The 19,242-nt window shown below is 41.2% G+C and overlaps 1 protein-coding gene across 4 annotated transcripts in view; it reads left to right on the top strand.

Annotated features, from left to right (window-relative positions):
- Positions 1-7,104: 7,104 nt before the first annotated feature.
- The window catches only part of ANKRD22 (ankyrin repeat domain 22), a 39,380-nt gene continuing 27,242 nt past the window's right edge, over positions 7,105-19,242 (top strand). The window contains exons 1-7 of one of the 4 annotated variants that reach the window (XR_003251280.1): positions 7,105-7,278; positions 7,842-7,889; positions 14,798-14,989; positions 15,869-15,976; positions 16,275-16,352; positions 17,392-17,490; positions 18,242-18,527. Coding sequence is in view for 3 of the 4 variants with exons in the window: in XM_026051571.1 (XP_025907356.1) it covers positions 7,186-7,278; positions 7,842-7,889; positions 14,798-14,989; positions 15,869-15,976; positions 16,275-16,352; positions 17,392-17,490; positions 18,242-18,319 (696 nt within the window). In the remaining variant the exon portion in view is untranslated. Of the gene's footprint in view, positions 7,279-7,841; positions 7,890-8,405; positions 8,445-8,580; positions 8,898-14,797; positions 14,990-15,868; positions 15,977-16,274; positions 16,353-17,391; positions 17,491-18,241; positions 18,696-19,242 lie in introns of those variants that run through there. The other 3 variants (XM_026051571.1, XM_026051590.1, XM_026051580.1) reach the window with 3 other exon arrangements.

The following is a 19,242-nucleotide window of genomic DNA, read 5'->3' as shown; positions in this document are numbered from 1 at the left end:
TCATTAATTTCAGGGGGAAAGATTTGAATAGGAGCCCTGAATAGGAACCCTTAATGTAATGAAATAAAGCCAAAGGGAAGTATTTGCCATGGCAAATAGGAATTAAGTTCTTAAAAAAGAAGGCAGTTCACATTCAAAAGGCCAGTTCTGAAATTTAATGACAGTAAGCTTTTAACAAGTTCTAGAAATTCATTGCTGTACCCACTGGGGAGCCATAACACTTGTGGGACATAAAACCACTAGGACTGTTAGGACAACTCGCTCACTAATGTAGTGAGTATATATCAGAATCTCTTTCTTAATTCATGAGAGAAATTTAAATGCATTTGAAACTGCGAGAGCAAAATGGCATTAATTGGCATTTATGCACATTCTCAAAATATTGAGACATTCACTCATCTACGTAGATATTCTCAGAAAATAAAAACCCTAACAAACAACAAAACTAACAAACAAACAAAAAAAGCCAAGTAGAACAAGATGAAACTATCATTTACTTCTTCCAGTTTGTACAGGTCAAAGACTTTCTCTTCTCAACTTTAGCAAACATGAATTTCATTGCATAGCAGCAGGCTTAGCAATGAGAAAGGAGGAAAAAAATGTCTTTGCAGGGACAGACAAGAGAGAGGAGACCATGGACACATATAAAGAAACTTACCTCTACTCTGACTGCCTTGTGTCTTCTCTTGGTAGTTCCTAGGCTGCCTCCACTAGCTGACTGATTCGCTGCCAGGAACTGTGCCAATGAAAGGAAATCGGAACACAGTAAGCGCTCACTTAAGAGCGGTGGTAGAGGGTGTTGTGTGCTGTCTGCTTGTATGGGAGAGCATGTTTATGTGATGATGAGGCAGTACTTGAGAAGTGATAAACAGCACCCTGCTGTGACATTTTGAAAGGAGATATTAAAAAGTGCCTACCAACCTATGGTTAGGATATTTAACAGGGCTGTGGGGGTTCTAGTTCCCTGCGGCTGTGACAAATCTTGATCTGTGTTGTCTTCTCTCCTGGGGACTGCTTTCACTATATTGTTCTAGGATAAAGAGGAGGAAGAGTTCAGCTCTGTTGACAATTCTCCCCAAAAATGTGATCTCTGCTGCTGTGGTTTGTATGGAAACTTGCCTTAGATTTTCTCTAAGATGCCAAACAGACCATACCTGTCACTGGTTTTCTCTAATGTTGGCAGATTGCTCTGTGATGATTCATTTTTGTTAGGTAATACTGGAATAAAAATGCAAGTAATTTAAAAGACATATATTTAGCATTACACACACATTCCTAATCTGTTGTTGAGTTGTAGCACAACACACAAACACCACTTGCTAATCCACTTGCTCTGGATTAGCTTGCCTCCTGTCAGATTCTCAAATATAGGATAAAGTTTGAAAACTTCGTGTAAACTTTCTCTCAAAAAGGATGCCTCTTGCTTCTTCCAAGCCATTTTCATAAACACTATAAAAACATAGTATCTATAGAAACACCAGTCCCATTGCTGAATTAGTTGTAATCAGCGAATGGGCTCAGTCCTAATTGAAATTAGTCAGGTAACTAATAGCCAGAAGGACCTGTTGTTTCCTTAGGCTGAAAGGCTACAAACAAAGTAGAATCCTTCTGTGTGGCCCCAGTTGCTTCAGCCAATTAAGTTGGGGATGTCTTCTGTCAAACTTGTTTTTCTGGATGGCTTGGTGATCAGTCTGAAAACATTTAGAAGAACCCCAGATGAAAGTGATGTTTGTTTAGTTTGTTCTCTGCTGTGTGGGTTCTGTTAATCTACTGTGTGGTGTGGGTCAAAAGAGTGAAACAAATCTTTATTAGAACAAAACATGAGAGTAAACACAGTAACAATTCAAATTTACAAAGTAGAGAACATTCTGTGGGATGGCCAGTGAAACGGATTCCCAATGATAAATATTACAGCTCAATATCTCTTGATATCCCTGCTCAGTATGAGATGGACAGGTGTAGATGTAGATGTTTCTCTGCTGTATTCCCAGCTAAGACCATACTGGTTTGTTTGTTTTTATTATGGAGTTGTCAGCCTGGAGTGATCTGCAACATTTTACCTAGTTCCAACGTATGATATATATAATGCTTATACAATTTCTATTTCTGATATTATTAGTTATTGGGAAGGGAGAGAAGGCCAAAATGGGTAACTCCCTCTTGTGAGAAATGAGGCAGTGATCCTCTGATAGTGATGGGTCAACCCAAGGGTATCAGAGTCTGGAGACTGCAGTCTGGCAGTGACAAATTGGATTTCAGGGTCCGCACCATGTGTGTTTTTCCAAAAGAATGTTTGAGGAGCAGAAGCTTAAATGCTCACTAGAGCTAATGAGAGCTACATATACCATGTAAATGTTTTTCATGTTATAGCTATGCAGGCTGAGGCTCATGCCTGGCAAAGGGAGTGAGGAGAGTTTCTTAGTTTTCTCAGACAGTCCTTCATCAGGCAAAGACCAAAGAAGGGTCTTTCTGGTAGCATTAAAGGTAGGTATTAATTTAAGGTAGGTATAATTTAAGGTCTAGGTATTTCTGGTAGCATTAATTTAAGAACCTGCTTTATGCCTCTTGCTGCTTTTGTTTTTGAAGCCTGTTCCTCTTCCCTTGTACTTTCAGTGGTTCTCATATATTTTCTACCTACATTTGCCAGATAATTATCTGCTGTTTGAGCAGTCATGTATGGGAAAGAAGCTTATTATCAATTGCCTCAGCCTGCTGAGTCATTGCTTAGTCAATATGTTACGGGGCTGCTTTTAAATGGAGAGTTATCAATAAGATAACACTGATATTGCAAACGCTTATGCACATCTGTTCAGATATACAGCTCCAGTCACTTGTGCAGGACCGCTGTATTCCCAATCATGCAGAACTGCCAGAGAACTCATTCTAGGGAATAATATTTCAAATAGGCCAGGATCAGCCCTTATGTATGAGGAATCCTAAAAGAGTGGTACAAAAGAGCCAGACATTAAGCAGTACTTCCTTCTGTGTTCTCTGCTTAGCGTATGTTGTGTAGTGGGCACATGCCTGTGTCCCATTAGTGCTTACATGCATGGGGAGGAGGGCTTTCTAAGGCATTGAACTCTGCATATGTAGTCAATAAACTGCCCTGCAATTGCCTCCTGTGGTGATCAAGTTCCCATTTGTGGAAGAGCTTTCTCAAAACTGTCTTGAGCCTGAAGGAATGGATTGCCTGGGAACTATGAGCTCTCCTGGTTCTCATATCAGTCACTCTCAACACAAACAATTTTTCGGCCCCTCATGTATCCAGCACATATTTAGAGCTAGGTGGATAGTAAATAAATTCCAAGCCAAAAGTCATGCTTTTATTCAAGAAAGAGGCTGCGGCAGATTTTAGCCATGTTGCTCAGTGTACCTTGCAGAGATGCTTTCAACATGCAGAGGTGAGTGTGCAGTACAGAAGAGGGCAGAAAGAGCTTACAGAACTTGAGACTTTTCAGTTACTCTGTGTCCAGGTAACACCATTTCTGCCTTTTACCTTTCCATTTGTTTTCTACCTGGTTATATCTTCTCCAGATGATAGTAATGACCAACAACCTTTTGGGACTGAGGCATAATACGCGAAAATGAGGATGGAGATGGAAGATGGAGATGGTCTGTTTGGAACAGGCTGCCCAGAGAGGTTGTGGAGTCTCCTTCTCTGGAGATCTTCAAAACCTGCCTGGATGTGACCCTGTGCCACGTGCTGTAGGTGACCCTGCTTGAGCAGGTGGTGGGACTAGATGATCTCTAGGGGTTCCTTCCAACCTTAACCATTCTGTGATTCTGTGATGAATCAGTGGCTTGGTCATGCACTGCAGATATTCACAACAGCAGTCAAGCCACTGAACCAGTGGCTTAGCAATAACATGCACTGTTACAGAAGTGTCTCCAAAGCAACCATATTAGCATCAGGTGGACAAAGAAGGGAATTTACTGATCATCTAGAGCGTTGCACCTGGGATCAGCCACATACCCTCTCACCCCCTCCATGAAGCCATTTAACCTTGGCCATAGATAAGCACACATGTACACAAGCATCTCATGATGTGGAGGCTCTCAACCTCAAGCTGTTTTTAATTCCTCTGAGAAAACATATATCATCGTCAGCAAGAGGAAGGGAGGGATAGCCTGGTGCAGCCTGAGGCTCCCTTAAGGTCACATTTTTGTCCTTATTGTTTAACCTTAACCCTTAGTTAATTCAGCAAACAATAATTAAGTCTGTACGTGCTTGAGTATTTGCTGGCTATGTACCTTATTTAGATCATCCAAGTCTTTAAGGAGGTTGAGTAAGGAGAAGCATGAATTAACGAAAACTACTGCTAAAGAAAGTGTCCATGGAAGAGAAGGGTTTAAGTGAAAATGCTGTGGTCACTCCGTAGTAGGTGACAAGAAGGCTCACTGGAGAGGAAGGAACATCTCCTCCACACCCCTGAATTAGCACATGGGAGGTATCTGGATGGGACAACTAAAAATTAAAGTGAGTGGGAAGAAGGAGCAGTAGTGGGTGGGGGAAGACATAAAGTGCAGGTGTTGGATGCTGTGCCGCTGGGTTTTTAGTGCAGTTCTCTTCAGTTCTCCTGGTTTGCACCTGAGACATCTGCCAGGCTGCCATTCTTGCTAGAAAGGTCTATAGGGTTGCAGAGTTGATGCTGGAACAAGGCTCCAAATATGTGCTGTGGCACAAAAGGGGGTTGTGCCTAGTGTGCTAGTTATGAGCATGTCAGGAGATGGGGAAATCAGTAAGTCTGATGCCACAATGTAAAATTTTTCTGTTATGACCAGGAATAATGTTGCCATGTTGTCTCCTGTATTTCATGTCCGTTTCTGCTCCAGGACTTGCACAGGCAGGAGCCAGGAGGGCTAGGAGAGGAAGGGAACATAAGAACAGAATAGCGATAGTGGTAGTGGTAAGTAACTGTGATTGGATGGAGTCGATAGGAGAGAGGGACCATCTACATATCCTCCTTTCCAAAAGGATTTGCTTCTCCTCCCAAGACAGTGGAGTTGGGTTTTGTAGCCTAGTGGTTTACCAGGTTGCCCCAGATCTTGTCTGGGAATCAAGACAAGTCAGGTCCACAGAAGTGTTTTTATGTCTAAACCTGTTGGCAGGATAAATATTATATATTCTGTTTACCCCCCAGCTTAATGGGGATAATAAGATCTTCTTCCAGCAGCCACAGTTTTGGAGTTGTGGATGGCCTGGCCCATCCATCAGGTGTCCAAGGGATCTAGCTAGTGTGGCTTCAGTACCTTGGTGCAGTCTAGTATGCCATTTCTGCATACTGGAAAGTTCTTTCGACTGATGTTTTTTTAGATGAAGGCTCTGAAATATGAGTCCATCTTCTTGAAATATTATTACTTTGATATCGCTGGCTTTAGTATGTAGGTATCTGTTAAGAATTTTTTATTTCTTCCTTTTCTTGGGTTGTGGTGCATCTTACTACTTTTGTGTGCAGAGAAAGTTCATGGTAATCCCTTCAGCTAGAACTTAATGCTGTCTATAGAAGAGTTCAGAGTGGTCGCCTGCCTTGGGCATGCATGAGTAGAAAGTGATCTTTTTGTCTCCAGGTCTGCTGGAACACCTGAAATGAGTTTAAATGTAGTTTTTTGATGTTTTGGGGTTTTTTTTTTTTGATTCTGTGTACCTCATGAAAAAGACAACACAGGCGGCAGCAGCAAGCACCCTATTAAGGCAGAACAAGTAAGTTCAAAGGAAGACATACACCTGAGAGCCAGTTCCATTTACAATAGATTTATTGTTTTGATTTGTTGTAGTTTGAGCAGTAGAATAAGGTTTTCTAGTACTACCCATGGTTTTGTGATACATTTTTTCCAAGTTAAATTTCTACCTTTATGCAAACCCTGCAGCAACAAGCATGGAAGAAAAGGCTACCTCAACTGTCAGTCCAGATGGTAATGTCATTGCTTGATAGTCGACATTTCCACAGCTGTAAAATTGATGAAAAGGTTACAACTGGCAATTTATCAGTTGGGCTAACATAAATGTTATAAAGTTTGAACTGTGCGTGTTGAAACGTTCCTGTTATTGACAGGTGAAGCAGAGGTGTTAAGTGATAACTGTGCCAGTGAGTATCATCGGGGTTTGCTGAATATCCTTCTTGATTCTGGTACCAGAATAATTGGTCAGCTGAGGTTTTCTTGCTATGCTCCTGGTGACTGTAGAGACCCAGATGCTCAAGAAGTGGTTTGAAGTAGATGCACCACTACCACTATCCAGCTGTGTAGTTTAAGCATCCCCTGAAGGCTTGGAACCCTTGTTCCTTTGCTGCATTGTTCTTTAGGTGGAGGTACTTCGATACAAGTGAGTGGGAAAATTTCCCCAGGTTTCTCTAAATGTGCTTAGGGTAGAGGCATCTGTATTTCCTTTGGTAATTGAAAATCATCATTTGAAGTTCTTGAGGGCAAGAAGTTTTCTATCTGTGTACTGTGAGATGGAGAAAGGAAAGCAGAGTTTCAGTGGTTGGTGAGGCAAGGGAGTAATGATGCGGTGCTGTAGAGAAAGCTGATATGCTTGGTGTCAGGAAGCAGAGAGGGCTGGCTGCTCTTTCAGGGAGAGAAAATCAAGAAAAATGATACAGCCAGCAGGTCACAGACCTCACAAGCCCCACAGTACCTGAACATGGCAAATAGGGTAGGCCCCAAAATGATGGCGAGGTTCAGTCAAGAATTGAGATAATCAAACAAGCTTGCAGAGATAAAGCATGTCTGAGGTCAAGATGGGAAGTCAATCCACAGGTCCAGATCAGGTTCAGTGACAGTAAAAAACATGAGACACAATCCAGTGAACCCCAGGCATGATCATAGCAACAAGGCAGGGTCCAGATGAGAAGATGATCTGCGAGTCAGGGTCCAGTTCACTATGGACTGTGATCAGGTACAGATGTGGCTTCAGATGAACTGGAGACCAGTACAGGCAGGGAGGGAAGGTCCAGGCTTGAGCCTAATGGAGCTGTGGGGCCTCTGTGGAGTGAGCGTGGGTAGAGGCCCCAGGTGAGTCTGATTAGGCATATTAAGGTCAATGAGGGCACTTAGTGACTTAAACTCAGTGCCCTCTCTTTTACCTGTACTCTTCATCACTGAAGGCTTTCTGGATTTATTAGTTTAATAGGGGCTTCTGTCTGTGTTGTGATAGAGAGTTTCTTTGTGCTTAGTGGTCGTGTTCAGATGTGTTCTGTTAATCTGAGAGAGGAAGCAGAGGTGGGAGGTAGCCTTGCAGTCTACACAGATGTAGTTTGGATAGCTAACAATCTTCCAGAGGTAAGCTTAAGGGGTGTGGATGTTGAATTTGACCAGACACTGGTCATTCCAGGTTTGTATCCCTGGACAATGCTGTTTTCCAAGAAGCATGCTATGCACATGACTCCAGGAGGGCACAGTTTTCTTTCCTGAGAGTAGCATATCCAAGTTAGTACTTGGAGCAGTGCCATTTATATTGCTTATATTGCCATTTATATGGGTGTTAGGAAAGGGTTAAGTAACGTACTAGGTTTTTATAGGGAACAGATGAGCAATTTGAGGCTTCTTTCAACAGGTTACGAATTACAAATTCAAGCAAATGACCTACGCTGAGATAACTGAGTGTTTTACCCATGAGCGTAGTAGGAGAGCTGTTTGTTTACATCTGAGTGTGAAGAAATACAAGCAAGGAGGAGCTTTTCACCTGTATGATGTTACTCACTCCTTTGTGTATTCATGCCAGTGAAGTAGTTACCACACACTGATGTATTGATCTGTCCGAGGATCCTAGTGAATTTTGTCACAGGCAGCATAGGTTTCTGGTATAAGCCAACATACCTTTTTTTTTTTCCTGTGGTTAACAGCCACCCAAAGGATTAGAACTGGTGCCAACAATCCAGCACCAGAGGCAGGTGAGTTACTACTTTAAGCAGAGAACAACTGTTGAGAATAGTTTCACACCCAAACGTCACCAAAGAGAGTAAATAGAAATTTCATGGAAATAAAAATTATAAGGTGAAAGGCTTGGATTTGAGATGATCGGTTACATACTAAATGGAAAAGGTATTTTGCAGTGTCTGCATAAATGTGTGTCCCCTGCATGAAAGGCCTGACTGAACATGGTAGAGTGTTTTATTCTCAGAGCTGCAAACACTTGAATGGAGCAGAGGCATCAAGAATCATCTTCTTCCTAAGGAAGCTCCACTGTAGTTGACAAGTATGTAAAACCAGCAGGCTAGGAAGAATCAAGCTCATTATTTGGGCAGGGCTAGGAAGAGGGGAGTGAGCAAAAGATGATTAAAGTGGCTGGCCTATTTAATAAGAGACTGAAGCTAATTACACTGAGAGCTCTCATTAAAGGCGTGGTATTTGATTCCTATTCCCTGTAGGTGTCTGAGGTGTTCTTGCAGAGGAATTGGGATATATCCCAAGTCAGACATAGATGAAGCTCTCTTCTTGCAGCTTGGGTGACAAACCAGTTATTACTCTTAGTTGTTTACTTCAAATTTTAGTCCTTGTTCTTTATTTTCTTCCCCCCTCCCCCCTGCTTTTTACCATTTGTGACTTTTTTCTGCTCTCACTGTTTGGTTACTTTCCTTTTAGGCAACCGGAGGTGGTTGTTGCAAAAATGACAAAGGAAAATGCTTCTGTCTGTTGTAACTTGTTCTGTCAGTCTCCTGTAAGCTGCTGATCTCAACTTTACCTCACTGGGTTGGGCTTCTGAAGGCAAATCTTTCGTATTGCCAAGTGGAAGTACTTAAAGCAAATGCAGCTTAAGAAAGTTTGATACGTATGTTTTAAGTTAAATATTAGCCAGATTTAAACAAGCTCAAGTGCATTTCAGAGTAAGACTCACTTGTTGTGCTGATAAGAAGGAACTCAAGCATCGAAGAATAGGCATGGGGATACTCTATTCGGAGGTATGTGACCATTTTCTGCATAGTAGCTGAAGCTATGGATAATACAGAAATACATTTGCCTTAGTTTATTCCCTTTCCAGCCTCCCAAATGCAGGCTTGTAAGTTAGAAAATGTGTTGTTAGAAAATGTGTTTTTTTTCTAAGAATGTAGTATTTCTACTGTTACAAATTGATGAAAATACTCTTTGTAGCAGTTTTATTTTCTTGAGGACAATAACTGGTGTAACTATTGTGACTTCATAGAAAAAGATATGTGTTAGATAAACATTTTCAGGGTGGTGCACATACGATTAGGAACTACAGATGACCTCCTTGGATAGTGAAGCTAGTGCCTAAGGCAACAAGGACCCCTGCTCTGCTCGTCTCAGGAACTTAATTTTTCTAACTCTTGTCTTTATGAGTTTGTTCCTAGACCTTAATCTATTTAGTAGACCTTTCCATTTTAGTATAAATGTTACTTAAGAAATAGTCATTATTTTATAAACTTTCCAATGGTACAGTTAATAATAAGTGACGATTCTAGACCTTCCGGGTTGTGAATCTAGGAGATATCACTAGTTTATCTGAAGGATAGCATCGCGTAGCTGGTGCTTCGAAAAGTTTCTATACCGAAAGCTACCCTTCTATTTTTAAAAGAGTATTCAATGAAACTAAGTACCTTATCCTTTTCCAGTATTAAAGGGAACTCACATATCTGTAAGCCGATGGACTGGTTAGACTGCATTTCATTCTGAAAAGAATTGTTTCTTTTCCTGGATCTACTCTTCTGAGTTGTTATTTTATACTCAAGTAGTGTCATTTAGTTTAATTAAAGTGGTTTTTAATTAGAGAAGTTTTAAATGCTGTCTATAGCTCGGATGCTTATTAGCTAATAGTCTAGTCTCATATTCATTAGTTTTCTGCCTGTAAAGTTTTTGAATGAGGTGTTATTTTCTCTACTACTAGATGACAGTGATGCGTTCCATCTGCTGAACGTTATGCAGCTTACTGATGCCTTTCTCAACTTTCCCAGCATGATTTAGTCTTCTGTGTCTAGTCTTTAAAACACCTTCGAAAGAATCTTAGTGCACTGGAACAGACTGGAGTAGTTCAGAATATCTGGGCTTTATGAAATTATTCTGTTTGCCTAAGCCAGTGCAAAGCTCTTCATTATTCCCTTGTATTTCTCAAAGGAAGAGGTCTCCGAGATGGCTGTCACATCTCTAAGACCAGCTTTAACTCAGCCTCTCTTCTGGTGACTATATGCTTTGTCTTTAGTGTCATACCTTGAACTTTTGTCAGAAGTAGGGTAGAACTTAATAAATGTCTGGTCCTTGAACACTACCACAAACAAGCCAAGCAGAAGGATATGCAAGAAAGTCTGAAAACAGAAATTCAGATACGGCAATTTATTTGGATCCAAGGAAACTACTAGATCTTGTTTTGAATCACACTGCCCATAGCTCCTAAAGAGAATCAGTTGTGTAGAAGTGTTGTCATTGCTTTTCTTCCACTTGTGTTTTTTCCTGTGTTTTTCCACTTGTATCACTTCACCTAGTGATTTATGTACTGAGTGACTTTAGCCATGAAAATACTTGCCGGTGCTACAAATCCTTCTCACCTTTATTGAAGGTACTACACAATCAAATCCTCTCCTGGAGGAATTGTAGAAGAGTTTCTAGAAAGGGAAATCCTAAACCACAGAGCTTATACTTTAAAATTCAATATGCAATCTTTCTTTGATGACCTGATTTGGTTGAGAAACACTCAGTCAACAGCGTATCTAATTCTCAAACCCTAATTTTGTGCTGCCCCTATAGGCTCTTAAATGGCCTTGTGTTCATGGCTAGTTTTTCCTGTAGTGGGATGGGGGCTTCTCTAGAAGAGTGAGAAGTGGATATGTATGTGAGCCCTGGGGCAGCTGCTTCTGAGCTGAGCCAAGAGAGCTCATCCTAGACAGGTGTGCACAGAACTGTGTTTGAGAGGTGCTCCTAGATCCCCCTTTCATCTACTAGAAGCAGTCTCCAGGGTCTGCCCTTTGCTTGCTCCATTCTGATGGAGCAGGCTGGCCTGAGAACCTTGATTAGATCATGGATACTGCTGTGTCTGTGGCAGGGCAAAGGTGCTGCTGGTGAGGACGGAAGGAGTTTGGGGTGTGATCTTTTGTTTTCCCTCCCTCCCTTTGTATGTTTTGTGCAGTGTTCATAGCGTGCAGCTTGTCCAACTGCAGAAGTGGAGAGCTCTACTGCTAGGCAGTTCAAGGAGGCACATGCCTGAGCCAGAATTCTTACTTGAGCTTCCCATCCCTTCAGACTAAAGCTCCTGTTTGTATTGCAGGTAATATTTTATGCACCTATGCAACATCTCCCCAGCTGCGCAGTGAAGAAGGGCTACGTCTTTTCCGAGTTCTTTGGAACAGTCAGGTCACTGGGAGGTCAAGAATAAAGTGGTATAGGTAAAAGCAGCCACTTTCCAGTGTGTTTCTGGGCCTGCTGGCATCTGCAGGGGTTGTGATCACTGTTGCCAGCATCAGGGGCTCTCTGTAAAAGCAGAGCTGTGCACATTCTCCAAAGCTGCCAGGCAGTGGTAACAGCCATGTGAGATGCCTGCACTTGCCACCCTCACGGCTCCACAGTTCTGAGCTGTGGGGTTTGGATTCTTCTGCTCCTGCATTCCTGTGCCTATGGAGCCTAAGTAGCATGAGTATATATGAGCTACGTTTATTTCCCTGTACTGTATGATGGATAGCTAATGAAATAATACAAATTAGAGGCTGGTTGGTAAGACCCACCACTATTGAGGTAGCCCTCTAACATTGTAGAAAATTGAGTGAGGGCTTTCACATTTTATTAGGCTCCATGCTTTTCTGTAGGCTTGTAAGAAATGTGTTTTCCAGGCTTTTGTTCGGAATCCCTTGTGTCTAGAAAACAGTGCCCAAACTCTAGGTGGAGGCAGCAGAGTTGGCCTGAGAGCTGGTATTCCAGACAGCACTGGCACCGCTCTGTGACTGTGTGTGTGTAAACTGCTGCTTACTTCCTGAGAATGCGTTTAAAGCAGGAAGTCTTAAGCACTGTTAGTTTAAATAGATCTGCCAAAGTGGCAGCTCCAGAAAGTAGAAGGTGTAAGAGCAGCTTCTGGCAGAAGTTTTGAAAATTTGGAAAGGCTTCTGTGATTACAACTTTCAACACAAAAGCTGTCAAATTTGTGTCTCTTCTGCTGCTATTGGAGGCCTATTTTGGAACTTTATTCTGTACCTGAATAGAAATCTCTTTATAATTTTCATGTTAAATTTATTCTTGGCCAGATGCATCAACAATTTTACAGGTGTCTGTCACATCTTTGTAATTTTTAATATTTTTAATTATTCTTTCCTAGGATATTTTCTTAGAAATCCTGGATGTTACTGAGATCAGACTAACATATTTATAGTATTTGGATTATTTTGCTCCCTTTCTTAACAACACAGCTGTTATTTGCTCCTCCAGTCATGATGTTCTGTTCATCAGTGTGGCAGACATATCAAAGTTGTTTTTCTAGAATGCAAACTAGCAGAGTGCGAGGCTCAACATTATCCAGTAAAACTGTGAGAAAAGGGAAGGGATTTTTTTTTGTTTCTGAGTTTTTATTTTTTTTGAGATGAATGAATCTTAATGTGTGAAAGAATCAATTTTATAAAGAATCTCACTGCACTAGAATAATAAAAATAAATAAAAAGGTAAAGGATCCTCCCAAGAGAGGAGTGCTGAAAAGGGGGACCTGTAATCTGCAAGAAAGGTAATTCTTGTTGGAAGAGGAAGCCTCCTGTCACGGGGAGTTGAAAGAGTCCCTGATGCAGAAGATTCTTTTATCTTGTCTGTTTTTAAAAAGGAAAATGCTTTTTGGGGTACTGGTGGCAGGCTAAAGAACATTGTCTTACAGTCTAGATTTGGAGATCATATAACTAGATCTCAAGTTCTACAAGAGTACATTAGTAAGAAGTCAAGTGGCTGTTAAGAAGAGGTTCTGATTTGGAGGAGACTGATAATTCCAGTTTGCCTCCTGAGTAAGTGGCCTTTGTCGGGGAAGCTGCCAAAGTCTCTGCTAATTTGAGTAAGGAGCAGAGTAGACACTGAAGTATGTGTGTTGTGTTTGAGTGTTTACTGGCATAAAAGTGCCAGGGAAAATATTTCAGGAACATGTGAAACGTGTAGACAAGAAATCTTAGAAACCTGCAAGCACTTCAGAGACTCTGTGTGCGTGTGTGTAAAAACCAAAATGTGTGCTTTTCAGGACTGGGGAAACAATGGTGCTTAAATAGTTTTATTTTTCAAAAAAAAAAAAAAAAAAAAAAAAAAAAAAAAAAAAGGAGGATGGAGGGGAGATACTGGGGGAGGGGGAGTGTGAAAAGGTATGCAACTACAGATTTACTGCCCTATTCCTGAAGCAAAAAAGGCATGTTAACTCCTTAAGTCACTGGGTCTACTCAAAGGTTGCATTTGGCTTTGTGTGTCTCTGAGTCATTGGGCTAATGCAGTATCACTGAAATTGAGAATGACCTGCACTGCTCTACTGCTTGGCTATGGAAGGTAAAATTTCCCTTACCCCTTTCATCTAAAAATCCAATCTCTTTCAGTTGGTAGTGAAAGAATTTTTCTGCAGATTTTTGCCTGAAAGCGGGAAGTGATGCAAGGTCTGTAAATAAGCATGCAAATAATTTTGTAAACAAAATAAATATCTAAATAAGCACTTTCTAGAAAGGAAAATAATTTTTTTTTTCTCATGCAGTTGTCCAGAAGGTTAGTAGCAACTAATGATGTTGTAGGGAAATCTCATTAAAAAACTAACAGGAGGTGAAAGGAAAGGGCTCGGAGTTCAAGCCAGTATCTTTTTCACTTAGCATGTTGAAGATCTGATAAAGGGAGGAGGAGAAGGGGAAAAATGCAGCTATTATTTAAAGAATATGTTTATTTTGGAAAATGGTGAAGAAAAAGCATAGTAGTAAAGATGGAGGAAAAGGCAACAAACGCTTTCTCTTTCTGACTGGAAAACTTGAAACGCCGCCGTCTCCGCGACTCCATCCGCTCTTGTTTCGTGCAGCCGTTAGGCAGCTGGAAACCGAGGGTGCCCTTGTGCTCCGCCTGCTTACCCTGAGCCCCGGGCTCCTGCTGCCGGAGGCGAAAGGAATTACAGGCGAGAGCAGGGATGCCTGGAAACGCGGAGCATATTCTTGAGCAGTGACTGGTACCAAAAGCCAGGCGGGATCGGAGCTGTGAGCATAAATACGAACACCTTTTTAGGTAAGGTGCTTAGCTTCTGGACTCAAAATTGTAATTTGCTGAATTATCCTTGTAAGAAATGGTGCCTATTAGGCATAAGTGTTCTCACCTCTTTGGAAAATAAATACTGGATTTTTTGTTTGTTTTTAACCTTATAGTTCAATGTTTACCTAAGGTATAATTTTAATTGGAGAACTGATGAGATGGAAATGGTAGTTCTTGTTCACCAGCTAGGAAGCTTGCTGCAAACGCAGGAAAGTGTGGCCTTGTGTGTCTTTGAGTAGTCAGGACCTCAGTTCTTAGTGCCTACTGCTTAATATAGTGACCAACTCCTATGAGATCAGCAGCTGATTTTCTTACTTTTTTTTTTTTGGTAGCTGAATATGACAGGATTTACTTCTTGGATTACAGAAACCTTGACCAAAACAGTTAAAAAGTTCATTTTTGCTGCATTAAAGTTGTGTCAGACTTCTGCAGTCTGTACTGAGAGGTGCTGTGTTCCAGCTGCAGGAGCATCTCTTACCACCCTCTTCTGGGAGCTGCTTAGAATTGCAGCCTCGAACAGAAGTGCTTGGCAGTTTCTTGGGGTGTTTAACTAAGAAATCTATACCCTCTGTTCAGACTTACTAGTGTGATGTTTTAATGTAATATTTTCTTTCTTCTTCAGCCCATTTGCCACGCGGCTTATAATAATGATTTCAATGAAGTTCAGCACCTTCTGGAGAAAAACAGCAACTATCTGAATGTCCAGGACAGATTTAGTGGAGATACACCCTTGATTTGTGCATGCAAACGGGGCAACAGCAGAATAGTTAGCTATCTTCTACAAAGAAATGCTGATGTCAACCTCAGGAACAAGGTAAGTGAGCACAGATTTATTCTTTGCAGTGACTGTGAGATTTCTGGAGTGTCAGTAAGGGAACCTTGGCAGCACTGGCAAGCCGGATTTTTGCCTCCAACTGGTGCCTGCGTCCAATCTCCAAATCATACCCCAGTAAACCTGTATGTTTTAATTTTTCTCCTCATTTATTTTTTGAACTTGACAATGAACAAAAAGTAATAATCTGACCTGATTTCAGTGACCTGAATTTCTCCCTGTACTCATGTTCCCTTTTTAGGTAATACTGTATGTCAGGCAGGCTCTTGCTTTTCTGCGGCCCTGTGGGCTCTGCCCCCTCACTTAGGGGACTGCACAGGAAGGTTTCTGTGTCTTGGTCCACAGTGTGGCACAGTAACCTGGTTTCATGAAGTCCAGCGAGTAGTAGCTGCAGGAGATTTAACAGGAGATGCCCCAATCTCCTTTAAATCTTTGTTTTGGTAGCTGGTACTCCTGTAACAGGAGGAACTGTGGTACTCTTCCTGCTGATTTAACTTGCTGGGCAGGAAGGAAATATGAAATTTCTGCTGCTCTGATGGCTTTCTGTCTGCCAGCCAAGTCAAATCTGGAGACATACAGTTGGAATCCTTTGGATTCCACATACTTCTTTCATGTGGAAATCAGTTACCATGAGTATGTGTATGTTAAACATGTTCCTATTTGAGGGAGTAAAAGTTTAGTATCTGAGGAAAGAAAAGGAAAGTTTTATGTATCTGTTACTATTGCAGACCAGAGAATGTTTTTAGCAGATAACTTGAAAGAAAACTTATGAAATACAATAGAATCTAGTATTGTCAATACTAATTAAATATAATCAGTTCAGTGAATCTGACACTGATCAAAGAGTTCTTCTGTATTTAGAAGGAACGCACTTGCCTGCATTATGCTGTGAGAAAACGGTTTAGTTTCCTTGACTATGTGCTCATCATCATCCTCATGCCGGTTATGCTTATTGGATATCTTCTTATGGTGAGTCTGAATGAAATCAGAACCTCCCTTACCCCATACCTTTCCCTTTTCCCTTATCACCTGTCCTGCAATATTTCAGGGCAAGAATCCATAGAATAGATGGATCCTTCTTTTTTAAAACAAAGACTGATGCAGAACAGCAGAAGCAGCAGAGATTTTGCTCTGAAAGAAACTAGTGGAGTGTTAAAATTGGCTGATGGAGAAGCCAGACACTTCCTTTTAGGGGGGAAAAATACTTTGTACTAGATAAAAATTCACTGTCTCACTATGTTATTCTCTTTCTTCTTGAACCAAACAGATCTCGAAAACTAAACAGAATGAAAACTTGATTAAGATGTTGCTGAGGGCTGGTGTCAATGTTAATGCTGCAGACTTCGTAAGTAGATTTGTACAAATGCACATGTAACTGCTAAGAGTGCAACAATCCTAAATAACTGCTAGTAATATATTCCTGCTTTCAGGATAGTATCAGACAATGAACTGGTTTGATGTAGCAGACTGTCCAGCAGGAGGATTCAGTGTATTCCTCTGACACTTTATAGTTTTGTAATGCACACAGTAGTAATTCTACCCTGATAGCTCAGGGCTGTTTTTATTCTAGCGTAGCTTTTTTTTTTTTTTTTTTTGCCCTGGAGCCTGGACAACAGTTCCAAACCCAGCAAGTGAAAACCTGCATGACACTGCTGGGGGTGCACTTTTACATTAGAATGCAATTTTAATGTTAACTTTTTCATTGCTGTAATGGCCTTTTCAACCTGTGAGATCCTCCTTCAGAGGAAGGAAGCAAGATGGATAGTATGTTGAAATGACTTCTAGCTCTGTGCTTGTATCTGAGGTGAGACATTTGTGACACAATGAATTTGGGGGGAATGTTCCCAGGTGACCTCATCTGGAGAGATGTGATTCTCTGGGGCTACATTAAACATTGGCTCTGTTGGTTTCTTTCTGACCAGTATCGTCTTAAAAAGAATCCAGGCCAGCTCAATTGAAACACATTTTTAAAAACTGATTCTGTAAAAATTTTATTCCCTGCAAATGTGAGTTTATCACTCTTATGAATTCTTGGACTAAAGTAGGTCTGTGGAAAAAGGTCGTGCTCAGTGTTACTCTGTGTTTTCACTTTGTCTTCAAAGGGCACTGGTCTGCCACATATGGTGTCTGTATCCCCTAGCATACTTGAATGTGGTAGAGAACTTCCCTAAGGCAGGAAGAAAGAAACCAATTCTAGCATCAGTCGAATTCTAAATCACTTAAGTGTGAGCAAACAATATTGTGTAATATTTAATTGTTGAGATAACAATTGTGGAATCCTCTGAAATTACTAAAGACCTATGAGCTTACTGCTAAAGGCACCAGGCCTGTTTTAGCAGCTGCGTCCTGGAGAAGGAATGATTCTTTGTTCTGTTTCTTTTCAGTCTGGTAGCACAGCCCTTCACTATGCTTGTGAAATGAAAAACCTGGCAGTTGTTTCTCTACTGCTTGAAGCTCATGCAGACCCTTCTGTTAAGAATCAGGTAAGAAGGTGAAGGTGATAGCTCTATTTCCCCTGTGAAGATAGCAAACCAATATGTTAAAGGCCTTATTTTGGTGTGCCACATTTTTTGAAAAACAAATAAAAACTCACAAGCGTCCCCTGCTCTGTGGCAGCAGGCTTATTTGTTGTAAAGTGAGAGCCCCACTGCCCACCTTGGCAGCAACATCTTTGAAATCTGAGTCCTTCACTACTGGTCTTCCATTGGTAAAGGCTGCCTTGATGCCCACTGCATTGGCAGATCTCTGCTGTTGGACAGTGTCTCTTAATTCAGAGGTGCTCCCTCTACAGCTTTTCTTGAGAGACTGGCAACAGGGGGATAGTACTAAGTACTAGTCCTCTCAAATGTGCCAAGTCAAGCTGCTTCTGTCATTGGCGACGCTTATCTGTTAAATGCTGTCAAAAGGAACGTTCACCTGGGAGTGTCTGTACTGCTCAGTTGAGATGAGTCATGTTTTTCCACATGACTCTTGACTTTGCACTGTCTTTGGATGTTAACCGCAGGAAACGGTGGAATGGCTGTCACTGCTATTGCTACTGGAACAAAAACTGCCTGCTGACTTCAGTGAGAGTGATATTAGACCTAGCACATTCTGAAACCTTTGTTTCAGAGCTACAGCATGGCAATGAAAATCATGCAGGAAAGTCTTGCATTTCAGTGGCAAGTTCAGGGAAGTTTTTTTTACTTGATCCATATCTGTCACATTGCAATATATTCCATCTGTTTCTTTCAGGAGGGGGAGACTCCTTTGGATATAGCCAGAAGATTACAGTTCAGCAACATTGAAAGCATGCTGAAGAAAACTTCTTAGTGCTTGATGATATTCTATAAAGGGCTCTGGAACATGAAAAAACATTTTCCAGTCTGGCAAGCTGTCTTGCACAGCAGCAGCAGGAGTCCTGTTATAGGCTGATGTATTTGTCAGAGGCCTTGTCCAAACCCATCTGCTCTTTGCTGAAGACTTTAACTGCTTTGTGTGTTGGAGAGCTGTCAGGATTCCAAGGCCATTTGGCTGTAAGGTGATCATTTGCTTTTACTAAGCCTTGAATGTTTACAATAATATTCAAGATATTGCCCCTCCCATCTCCTCACTCAGTTTTATTGCTGGACTTGCACAGGCTATGCATTTTGAAAGCTAGCTGTACTGTTCCTGGAAATCTAGCAATTGCACATCATGATTGGCAGCCAATACAAAAATAAAATTTTATTCAGAGTGAGTGTTTTAGTTTTTCTGTAGGAGATGTGCTTGACAGCTGAACACCGTGCCACAACATTTTATGGAGGGTCTTGTACCTTTTCTCTGTACTATTTTTCCTCCTACAGTGGGAGTGATGGGAGAGTAGTTCTGTCAGTGGCAGTTATGGCTCCTTAGCACGTCCTACTTCTGCTACAAGTTTCACACATCTCAATTATTCCTCACTATGTTGTTGCCAGGGAAGGATATTTTTTTTTTTTAATAGAAGAAACAGCAAGAAGAGATTGAATTAATGTTTGGTGATCACAAAAAAAAGCCAGTTCCCAGGTCCCTTTAGTGCATTAAGAAGTAATAATTAAAACATGTTTTTGGCTCAGAAGTCAGACCCTTGAAGAGCTTTCCAATGTAAATAATGTGCTAAAGGAGCTGGGGGCAGGGGTGGAAAGCAGTATATGAAATGCTATTGGTAGGAACCAGACACATCATCCCCAGGAGACTGGACAGCACAGAATGCTTTTCAGGGTAGTGAATACAGCAGG

Source organism: Nothoprocta perdicaria, unplaced genomic scaffold, assembly GCF_003342845.1.
Source record: "Nothoprocta perdicaria isolate Ctin4 unplaced genomic scaffold, notPer1 scaffold_111, whole genome shotgun sequence".
Taxonomy (NCBI): Eukaryota; Metazoa; Chordata; class Aves; order Tinamiformes; family Tinamidae; genus Nothoprocta; species Nothoprocta perdicaria.
This window is presented reverse-complemented; position numbering and strand designations above follow the sequence as displayed.